The 12788-nt window shown below is 41.9% G+C and overlaps 1 protein-coding gene across 1 annotated transcript in view; it reads left to right on the top strand.

Annotated features, from left to right (window-relative positions):
• LOC145401625 (D-aspartate oxidase-like) overlaps window positions 1-12788 on the top strand; it is a 90931-nt gene that overhangs the window by 19516 nt on the left and 58627 nt on the right. Inside the window, exon 3 of the mRNA XM_080273818.1 lies at window positions 6430-6553. Within this exon, the coding sequence (XP_080129944.1) occupies window positions 6430-6553 (124 nt within the window). The remainder of the gene's footprint in view (window positions 1-6429; window positions 6554-12788) is intronic.

Genomic DNA, 12788 nt, shown 5'->3' on the forward strand with positions numbered 1-12788 from the left:
CTCGCCTCATCACAACACCAATACACTCCAGTCCCATCCTACCTCTCAACTCTTCCATCGTGAACCCAGCCCCCCCCCCCCAGACCTTGGACACAGGGACGCACTACGCATCCACCTAATCATTGTCATATCTGTACGTCTGAGCCGGCGAATATCCTCCTCCTTCACCGCCCAGGTCTCACTACCATACATGATTACATATCTAACACATGCTGCATACAAAGACCCCTTAGCACGTAGGGAAGTCCTCTCAATGTCAGGAGAGACAACAGCTCCCTGAACTTCTTCCAACCACTTCTCACCCTAGCCACAGAGCTAGCTCCAGCCCCACCTCCAGCACACAACATGTCTCCCAAATAACACAACTCTTCCACACACTCAAGAGATTCACCAGCAAGTTCAATTCTTTCACGTCTGACAATCTCCACCTGCTCTTCCCGACACGCCGTACGCATAAAATCAGCATTATCTCGCAGTCTACCTCTGATACCACTACATCTCTTATGCACCCATTTATCACAAACACCGCACAAGATGGAATTACTTCCCACGCCCTTGTGGCAAACTGCATATAGCCACTCTCCCTCGTCTTTGACAGTACCGCCACCAACCCTAGATATCATCACTTTTGTTTTATCTGCATTTACCTTTAAGCCCTTGTGCCCCATACCATCTCTTCACTTCCTAAACCTTTCCTCCGCCTCCCTTTCGTTCTCTGCAATCAACACCAAATCACCAGCATACAACAACTCCCACGGGAGTCCGTTTCTAAAGTCACGTGAAAGGGCTTCAAGTACCATGATAAACAACATGGGACTCAAAACCGACCCCTGATGCACACCAACATTCACGGAAAACCCATCACTCAAATCTCCATTCACTCTGACCTGGGTGTGAGCACCCACATACATAGCTATAACCACTCTAACCAGCCACTCCTGCAAGCCAAGCTTTCCCATTGCCCACTTCACCACCTCTCTAGGGACTCTGTCAAAGGCCTTTTCCAAATCAACATAAACAAAATAAAGATCCCTTCTCCTACCAATATATTTTTCCTGAAGCTGTCGAACAATGAATATGGCATCAGTGGTCCCCCTAACTGGCATAAATCCAAACTGCATCTCATCAATATTCACTCTTTCTCTAAACATACCTTCTAAAACTCTCTCCATTACCTTCATTATCTGATCTAAAAGCTTTATACCTCTATAATTTCCTCTTTCCAGGGCATCACCCTTCCCTTTATACACATCTACAATTACACTCTTCAGCCAATCATCTGGGACAACACACTCTAAATAATCCTATTTATCAGGTCAGTGACTAACTTCACCCCTATATCGCCTGAGGCCTTCAACATTTCGGAAGTCAACCCAGACACACCTGCTGCCTTCCCCACCTTCATCCTGCCTATTGCCTCACTCACAGTAGCAGCATCAATCAAAGGCCAAGGGCCAGACACTGGATCTGCTGGCTCCAAACCTTCTCTGTCCCAGTCAAACTCCTCATTCAAAAACCGGTTATAATGCTTTCTCCATGCATCTTTAATATCCTCACTATTCACCACTACCCTTCCTTCATCATTCTTCACACACTGCTAACCTATAATATCCCGATTATCCCTCTTCACCTGCCACCCTAAATATCATATTTTTCCTTTCCCCATGATTTAGGTTATCAAGTAAAAGTCTCTGTGACTCAGACTTTGCCCTGTATACCTCTCATCTAGCCCTACGCTTGGGAGCCAAATATTCCTATTTGCCACCACCCTTCTTCCATTCCCGGAAAAGCTTCTTTTCTCCTTAACTGCAGCTTCTACACCCTCATCCCACAACCAAGTTACTTTATGTCTTGGTGGTCCTCTTGTCCAACCGCATGTTACATCAGTAACTCTCAAGAGATTGTTCTTGAGGGCTCTGTACTGTTCATTAACGCCTCTGTCTACAGCTCCCTGTTCAGCCACCATTCTCCTCAACTTGCTATAGAAGGCATCCTTTACTACTTGGTTTTTCAGTTTCCATATTTTCCTCCTAGGTACATAAGTCCTCTTTTTCATCACTCGTTCTTTAACCCGCGGCGTCCCATCGACGTTCTTTAATGTCCACACGTTTTGTCACTGCCAATCCCGTCGACGTACATAAACGTGAAAAAATTGCAAGGTCCCTAATTTGCACAATTTTCAATTTTCGTGAGTCATTTTTGGTACGTATACACGTGACACCTTCCTCAACAAGATGCCAGGCAGGGACAATGCCTTACCCAGCATGACCTCCTCCCCCCCCCTGCATGCCATTGTCTCAGCAATTCACCTGTTATCAGTGACCTGACCAGTATAGCCATGTCATGCCACGGTACGAAATTCAGGGCCAGAGTGATTCCCCAAACAATGACAATGTGGAGGACAAACTTTACATAACATTAGAGGAAGAAACAGTTAGAAATGATGATCAGGTAATGTGGCAAAAAAAGGTCAGGTATTAGTGAGTGAAACAATGCTTATAATGCCTATATTACTGCTTGAAAACCAATATACTCTTGTACTACATATAAATTCGTACCAAGTAAATAAATAAATACCGTTTATGAGTGGTGTGAAATAGTTATCCTCCCATAGAACTCGTTTTCTTTGGTGCCAGCCTGTTAGAAAGACCCAGTAAGGTAAGGAGGTACTCCTACCTGTAATGAGTATTTTAAACCTTAGGTGAGCGATTTCTCTATGAATTTTCGATGTTTCTCACCAAAAGCGAAGGTTTGAGCCAAAAAAAATTTTTTCCTAAAATTGTCGGGATTGGGGGGAGTCAGTGGTGGAAAAGTGATCGGGATGGGGCGGGTTAAGCACCATATCACAAATCAGTAGTTTGTGCTGCTGCACACACTCCTCACTTCCTATAACTTTAACAACCCTCACTAACCTCCTATCGGCCCTCCTAACCAGAAAATAATCTATTTGACTGCTATTTCCCCCAGACTCATACGTAATTAACCTACTTTCTCTTTTCCTAAAATATGTGTTGCACATAATCATGTCCGTTGCCTCCCCAAACTCGAGTATCCTTTCCCCTTCTTCATTCCTTATACCATACGCACATCACCCATGCACTCCTTCATAACCTTGTGCTGCTTCACCTACATGACCATTTAAGTCCCCTCCAAAAACCACTATCTCATCATCCCGCATACCACCCACTACATGTATTAAATCATCCCAAAATCTATCTTTCTCTGCTTCATCCAATCCTGCCTGTGGAGCACATGCCGATATAATCGCATCTATCCTTCTACCGAACAGAATTTTCACTACCAATATCCTATCACTTACTCTCATAACATTCTCACCCATGTTGGTAGAGGAACCCGTTGGGATATATATATATATATATATATATATATATATATATTTTTTTTACCACTCATGGAAGGGTGAAAGACCCTTGCTATACGTCAGGACTAAATACTGTAGCCCAGCCTGGGCCCCTATGCTTTTTCTCGTGTAAAAGATTATGATGTATTCTGGACTATTTGTTTGAGGGTGACTCTGATGTACTAACTTATAAGGTGCACAAAAATACCAGCAACATCTCCTGTATCACGAACAACACCTCAACTGCCACAATCTCCACCACCACCACCATTATCACTCCCACGACCACACCCATCACCTACGCCACCACCACCCTCATCATAATCATCATCATCATAAATACTACCAATAATGACACAATCACCACCACCATCACCATCAGCATCATTAATAGCACTACCACATCCATTATCACTACCACTACTACCATCGTTACTACAAGTAAAGTGCACTTTGTGAGTGAGCGACGAGCAAGCGAGCGAGCGCCATGTTATCACATTTCTCTCTGCTATACAATTATAGTCGGAATCTCCGATACTTAATTGCCAGAGCTGATGCCAACCACAGTGTTACTACGGAATATCGTTTTTAACATGATTTCATAATTGAGGTGTTCACCGATTAGAGCCAAACACTCCTTTGGAAAACTTGAGATCCCAGCGGGTTCCTATACCAATATAGGTGAGTCGTTAGTTGACAACAGAATTAATGAGTGTATGACATGCAGAAAGAATTTCATCTCTACTTCACATAAGAGTAACTTTATTGGCTTTTGCTTAGAGTTATGGTCAGGTCAGGCCAGTCCAATCATTTCCAAACTTAAAGCCATCACACTGCCGAGCCGAATTTTGTACGAGTTTCTGCGAGTTCAAAATATTTGAGGTCGGTGAAATTCTTATAAATTCGTACGAATTTATTTTCCGAGTTCCCCAAAGGTCGTGGAGGTCGTGGTCTAGATTGAGCTTGGTTGGACACCTCTTGGTAGCTTGTGAAAAAATTTGCTGGTGCAGGCAAAATTCTCTGCGTGTCACCACGAACAGAGATACTTGCACAAGGTCTTGCGAGTTCGTAAGATCCATCATATGACCTCGTACGAACTGGATAGAGGCTCTTTAATACTCATGGGAACTCTGCAACCAATCTTTGTTGTGCGAGATGCTGTCGTGAGGTACTCTGAAGGTGAAGTTCATGCTGTGGCAGTTCTCACCAGTGGCGTAGTGCCTGAGGGTGAAGGCTAACTTGAGACCAGCTCGGAGGGCATCTTGGAGGTTAGTGTTCTGCTTCTCAGTCATAGGGGTGACACGGGCTGGCAACTCTCTGAACATCTGAGGTTCCATGCGCAGGTAATTTATGTAGTCAGGGATATATTCTCCCTCCAGCTCTCTCATCAGGTTTTGGTACACATCATACTGAAGTCTCCTAACCATCCATGGACGGATCTAGAATCTTCTTTTTTGCCTTCTCCTTTGCAGAACCTGGAGTTGTTGAGCTACTGAATGACATCTTGAAGTACTTGTTTGTGGAGTATTAGACACATTTGAAGCATAATTACATTAATACCAGGTACTACAATGGCCATCTGGTTGAAGTGGTGATGTGGACCCTGCATCTGACATGAAGAAGACTGGCACAGTGAGTTGGGTGAGGGTGGTTTTTATAGGAAAACTGGATCAATCGCAGGTTATCACATGTTTATCGCATTTTATCATTAACAACTCTTACAAGGTCACACGAGTGTCGTGAGGGCTCGTATATAGGTCCTAAGTCCACTAATACCAATTCGGTTCACTTTCCCTCAGGGCGCAGGAAGGCGTGGCTTGTGTGTGACGTCAGTCGGCATAAGTAACAGAAAATGTATAAAAGGGCAGACTCAAATCAAACATTTATAATAAGGGAAAACGAAGACAAGGAAGAAGTGTAGACTCGTTTAACTGTATAACATAGCAGTAGGTTCCCTCACACCCCTATTCCTTCCCTCACACCCCCATACCTTCCCTCAAACATTTCAGTCCCTTCCCTCACTTCGGATTGAAAAATGTGTCATGATCTGGAGAGTGTGGCATACACCCACTCATCACCAGAGTCAGGCGTCAACAGAAGTACTGAACTTCGGTTTCGTGCAAGCTGACGTCACTCCGATGTTCCGCCCCCTGCGCTAGCTTGGACCCGTTTTAGATGTAAGTGATCCGACTTGATATTAGTAGACTTAGTATAGGTCTTTATAAGTCTTGGAAACTCGCAATTGCTTCGGACATGTACTAGCGTGCAACTCTTGCAAGAGGTCGTGCATCATCGGGACAACTCGTGTAAGAATCTTATAACTCGTGCAGAGTCATCGTACGATATCGTACGATGTCGCACGAGGTCGTAAGAGTAATCGTACGATAAATAAAGGTTTGATGTTCATGTCTATTCTTTACAGGTCGCATGATAACTCGTACGAGCTCTTCGAAGGTCGTACGATGTTGCAGGGCAATGAACAGTCGTGAGACTTTAGGTGGTTTTAGTCACGACTTCCAATTTTTGCTCGTACTTCACTTGTACATGCTCGCACAGTGTGACTGCTGCTACGGAAATTTCATTTTGCTCCCGGTCGCCCTCCGCTATTCGGGTAAGCTCGCGAAAATTTTTGATCGCAGACGCTCGTAGAAAGCTCTGCTGACAGTGTGACTGCAATTTAACTGGACTAAACATTCCTCACTCGCTTTGCTCGCTCGTTCATAACCACAGCCTCCGCGAAAACCCGCCATCATCACCATCAGTATTACTACCAGGCACTTCATCGTTACCACAACCAAGACTACCACCATCACCATCACTACAACCAACATTCCTACCACAGCCATTATCGTGATGACAACCACCATGAACACCAACAACACTACCACCAATATCACAGACGCACACATAATCACTACTACGATACCACCACAATTATTACCACTACTACCACAGTCTAAACACTCCCCCCCCCCTATTGCCATCATTATGATCATCCTCAAAACTACACCATTAATACCACCACCACCACCACCACCGCTACTAAAAGTACCACATCATTCCTACAGTCGCTGGCTAAAAGACTCCTACGACCACTACAAGAGCATTCTCAACTCCCCTGAAGCCTCTATCGCTGGTGTGAAAGAACTCTCTGGCTACCACGTCTCAAACAACTACCCCAAAGTCGTATTGGTAAGAGAGAGAGAGAGAGAGAGAGAGAGAGAGAGAGAGAGAGAGAGAGACGTAATATTTATGGTGTTGTCCTAATGAGAGAGAGAGAGAGAGAGAGAGAGAGAGAGAGAGAGAGAGAGAGAGACGTAATATTTATGGTATTGTCCTAATGTATGTGTGTGTGTGTGTGTGTGTGTGTGTGTGTGTGTGTGTGTGTGTGTGTCACACAGATAAATAGAAAATGGATGTATGAGTGTGAGAAGGGACTAAGGGAGGCAACTAATATTGTCCATCATTAAGAATGCTTATATATTACGGTTGACCATTAAAGGGACTGATGTTATACTTATTATGTGCTCTGATCGACTACAAAAATTACGTAAATGGAGGCATAGTCTCTGAAAATGCCGATTGATTTTAGTATAGAATCGCCGACATAGGTCACCATCACCAGCACCAATAACAATATTAACAACAACAGCAGCAGCAGCAAAAACATCAACAACAATAACATCAACAAAAGCAATTGCTGCAACTGCAAAAATAATAATAACAGTAATAATAATAATAATAACAAAAATCATCATCATCATCATCATCATCATCTAATCCAGTGTTGCCCTATGAGGAGCATAGTTCCCCGGCGCCAGGCAAGTTAGTCTCGACATTTAAGGTGAGGGTGACCAACCCCACTCATCCCTGAGTGGCATTTCGTGAGCAACAAACTCCAACTACCTATCTATCTATCTATATAACTAGGCTGCTTCCTCCATGGAAAGGGAGGTAGCCGAGATAGGACGACACACTCCCTATTTACTCATCCATTCAAACACAGTCATTCCCATCTTAGTCCCAAAGGGGAGAAGGGACAGATCCTCACCGCACCACACCACACAAGGGTCAACTGCGCAGTGCAATCAGTGACATCCGCAGCAGGGCCCGACAGCAGAGCTGGTTTACCTCTGCCACATCATAATAGACCCATCCCCTTACTCGCACCTGACCTGACTAGCTAATCAGACCAAATGCGGGAGAATTTCCCCTCAGGGCTGCGTCATCATTTATTCATTCACAATTTCTCTCCATTTATTTCTGTCATGCACAGCCACTCTTCCTTGCTCAACAGACATCCCTCTCGCATCCAGCGCTCTCTTCACACTGTCCATCCATCCTATTGGTGGTCTCCCTGTCAGCCTTACACCTCTCACATCAGATCTAGTTATCTTTTTCACCAATCGCTCATTATCCAATCTTTCCATATGCCCAAACCATCGCAACACCCTCTGCTCAACTCAACCAGCCATCTCCCAAACAACTCCAGTTCTCCTTCGCACTTCATCATTTCGCACTTGATCCATACGCGTCACTCCACACATACTCCTCAGACACCTCATCTCCATTACATTAAAACTTTTCCTCTCTGCTACACCCATATTCCATGTTTCAGCCCCATATAACGCAGTCGGTACCACAACACCCTTATACAGCCTTCTCTTTACATCCATTCTAAGCAAACGACATCTAAGCACTTTTTTCATTTTTCCCAGCACCTTTCCTACTTCATTTATTCTAAACTTCACTTCTGCATCTATTCTTCCATCCATATTTATTTTCCACTCCTTTGTCTTCAGATCATGTTGTTGTTGCATAAGAAGCTATCTAAGTACATGTTCCAAATATGAATGACCTTGAACTACTTTTAAAGGTCAAAGACTTGTTTATGATGCCAAAATTTAATACCTTATATACCATAAATAGTTATGGCGAACATTTTTTATTGTGGCTACACGATAAGTAAATGGGTAATTAGTTATTATTAATACCTACCCCAACGAAGTTGGATGAGGTTATGTATTCATCTCTGTTTGTCCAATTGATATCTTCCAAAGTTCTCAATGAATTTGAATAACATTTTGTGGTACGGTGGGCCATGGGCCAAGAAAGAATTAATAAAATTTGGGGGCGTTTCCTGATCCGGATCCAGATCCTATGTATCCTGCACAATATCTCCGAAAGTTCTGAATGAATTTCAATAAAATTTTCTGGAAGAGTAGGCCATGGATCAAGGAAAAGTTGATTAAATTTTAGAGTGGATCAAGATCCTATGTATTCCGCACAATATCTCCATGGATCCGGATCCTTTTGAATGGTAATGGCATTGGAGAAGGTATGCGCTCTCCGAGTGCGTTCTAGTTAGTACTACTACAACTACCACTAGTATTACTATTACTATTGCTATTGCTGTTGCTGTTGCTCCTGCTGCTACTACTAGTAGTGGCAGTAGTTGTAGCTGTATTGGCATAAGGAAAATTGTTGGCATAAAATGTGAACCCGACTGAAGATATTTCAACCAGTGTCTGTACTTGAAAGGATCCAAATAGGAGATACAAATAGCCGAGACGTAACTACTGACAGTAGAAAATCTGTCAACTGTTTTAAACTCTTGAACACTATCCGCATTCACATTGCTATAAGGAAGATTTTTCCAGAGTTTAATAAATCATGGAATAAAACTCCTGACGTATTGTAATGTATTATATACAACACTAGAAAGGCATGATTATTTAAATTAAATGACTATCTGGTCGCAGTGACTAGTTTAAAAGTTGAAAGAGGCTTTGTACGTAAAGAAGTGGTTGGAGACTTTATATGTTATCAAGACGATGGAAATTTGACAAGCAACAGAAACCAAATCTAATTAAAATTACAATCCATCTGCCTTAAGTGCAAAAGAGAGCAGAAGGGCATTAAAGAAGAATAAATGTATATGCACAATAGCACCATTCGAGTAAAACTTTTCTATATATTCGTAGAAGGCAAATCTTTATACATGTTGAAACAAGTGAGCTTAAATGCCTCAGAAATGATTTTTTTTTTTTTTTAATCCAATGTGTCACCCAGAGAAAGTTCATTTACTGAACAGTCTTGTTGATTACAGTTATTTCAGAAAGAAAAAGAAGGACAGTCTTCGATATGCTGACAACACCATAAGTTTTTACAGGGTTTAGCTTTATTTGACACTGATTGCACCAACTAATAATATTTTTTTTATCATCCCTCAAAGTAAGTGTATCGCAAGAAAAATTTGGATACCTCTAATGCCACCAGTGTGATAACGGGAGTTTTAGATACACCACCAATATGATGCTGAGGATTTTAGAAATGCACCACCAATATGAATGCTGAGGATTATAGAAATTATGAGGAATAGGGTAGCGTGATCTTACTTGAGAATATATGGCTTTATGAGAAATGAGGTAGCATGATCTTATTAGAGAGGGCGTGAGTAGTTAGATATTAGCACACCTTGCGGGCCACTCAGTCTCGTCTGTACTACTCCTTAGGCTTAGAGGATAGCAAAATTCAAACTCAGAATGACTTAACCTACGATTTACCAACCATTAAGAACTGAAATACAATTACTCTTCAAACTGTGAAATATACCAAACAAAATATAATGAGGATCTATATCGACAGAAATAGAAATCTTCTCAGACTGAATATTCAAAAAATACTGTTACACTTTTCAGAAATATGAATCTTCATGAACTAAATTAATATTCAATAATGAGGATTTACAGTACAACTCCAGAAATATGTATCTTTACACATTAGATAAATATTCCAAGAATACAGATAAGCATGGATATACCTGTTGTCCCGTGGTCTCTGACGAACTCGTCGGGAAGAAACTTAGATGATCACAAGAGAATATTTTCTAAGACTAAATACACGATAAATGAAGAAACTTATATAAAATAGACACTAATCAAAAGCACCAATAATTACATGGACTGTAATCAAATGGACAAATAGACCAGCCGATATTCACCTTGATTCCAAGAACTAAAGGGGGGGGGGGGATTTAAGGTGCCAGTGGCTAGGCCGCGGCTAGTACGCCCATCCTTGGGGTGCAAGCCACGGCCCTCCACAACTCTCATCTGCAACGATGAAAAGGAGCGATGATCTGAATTGTTTGGCGCGGCTTCTCACCTTTTTTAAGCATCAAGACAGTATTCAGGATTCGGCTAAAACTTTAACTGATTACTTTGTAATATTTTGTTTCTACTAGATCTTCCAAAGAATACGAGATATACGTTTGCACTCAACATACGGAAATAACTTAAGATGTTGAAATTTTTGTAATAAGTGTAAAGGAACTTTAATCATAATGAAGCCAGATCAATTAGGAACTTGAACAATTTTATAACCCATGTCAGTTACTTTTGCCTACGTGACTGTAACCCCGACTTAACAAGAATTTCACGCTTCACAAATGACAATCATCAGTCAACTATTAATCACCACTGCATAGTTCAAAAGGGGAAATATGTTAACTTCAGCAGGTAAATCTCTAGATCAAAATATAAAGAAAGACATTTAGCGATTTTTAATGTCTGCAAAATTTCTGCGGTTATACGTCTTTGTTGAGATCAGCTGGTTCACTATGCATAAACACTAGTCATATTCATATCAAAACTCGACTAAGCATTATCAATAGCAGAAACATGTTCAGATTATGAATATCCACTAAGACTAGACTTAAATGTAGAACATAACGGTTAATCATGAGTTATACCTACAACACTTAATCTTAAGATTACACTTACAATACTAGCTTATACTAACTTACACTAATATTTAAAATTATGACACTACATAAGGACGATTTGAATTGCCTAAACATGATAGGAAATAGGAGCATATAAAGATGCATATCAGCCTGCAAAGAGTTTTTTATGAAACTCATCAAAACGTATTATCACTAGTTTTAAAAATGATGAGCATACAGTAGACGTGATTACATTAACCTGCGATACACCAGATTAAACTAAATTACCGTCAACTATCACACGCGGCTGTTTGTTAATTAAAACGTAGATATGGTTTTTCAGATAGGGCCACCAATCCCAATAGAACCCAGTTTGAACAATAATGCCCTATGGTTAACTAAATTAAACCAAAAACTGACTTCAGGAGAAAGTAATTTCTATGTGTACCCCACTTCCAGTGAAGCCTGCAGATCCTCAGTGAAAACTAGGCGTGCATCACTGTATTTCAGCTCTGACTAAATCCAAACTGGTTTGGTGATAGGAAGATTATTTTAAAATTAAAAGCTGACCATTGTATGGCCAGAAAGATTTTCAAATATATTTCAAATAAATGATTGTAAGGGATATAAGTCTTTTTTGTGCAGGTTAAACAGGGATAGCTGCTCACTTTGGAATCGGACTCACATCAGTAGGACACCAGCATACTGTGTAAATCTATCTATCTATCTATTGCCAGATGCCTCAATCCCGTTTGGGGTGGCCACAAACAAATCGCCTCCAACCGCCGTCCCCCGCCATTTCACTGCCCTGCTCCCAACTCACACCCCCCTCTCCCATATACCTCTCCACCCCATCCCTCCATCTCATCCTCGGCTTCCCCCTCCCTTTTCCCCTCTACACCTGACTCACATACACTCTCTTCGTCAGTCTTTCACCCTCCATCCTCTCCACATGGCCAAACCACCTCAGTGTGTTCCTCATAACGCTTCCTATCACATCCACATCCACACCACAACGCTCCTTTATATCCTCATTCGTCAGCCTATCTCTCCATGTGACTCCACAGGCTCCTCTTAAATAACTCATTTCCACTGCTCTCACTCTTGACTTGTGTCCTTCCAACAACGTCCAAGCTTCACTTCCATACGTTAGAGTTGGTATCACAATACTGTCATGTAGTAACTTTTTCACTTCCATACTCACTTCCCTGTTTCTTATCACTGCTTTCAAAGAACCAGCAACCTTTCTTCCCTGCTGTACCCTTTCAAGCACTTCACCCTCCAAACCTCCATCCTTACTCATCACACTACCCAAGTACTTAAACGTACTCACATTTTCCAATTCCTCACCATCCAACCTCGCTGTACATTCACTGACTTCACCTCTCTCAAAGACCATCACTTTACTCTTCCCAACATTCACCTTTAGATTCCGTTTCTTACACACTCTCCCAAACTCATCCACCAGGCCTTGTAGCTCCCCTTCCTCTTTACTCAACAACACAGTATCATCTGCAAACAACAGTACAGGGAGTTTCCAAACACTATCCTCTCTCACAAGGGCCACTCCAACATCCACTCCCCTACCTTGTACCTCTTTTATTACCCCATCCATGTACAGATTGAACAACCATGGAGACATGACACATCCCTGTTTCAACCCAACTTTCAAAGAGAAAAATTCACTTAGTTCACCATCCACAC

Source organism: Coenobita brevimanus, chromosome 56, assembly GCF_032717465.1.
Source record: "Coenobita brevimanus isolate Jiangsu-jjx chromosome 56, ASM3271746v2, whole genome shotgun sequence".
In the NCBI taxonomy this organism is placed as follows: Eukaryota; Metazoa; Arthropoda; class Malacostraca; order Decapoda; family Coenobitidae; genus Coenobita; species Coenobita brevimanus.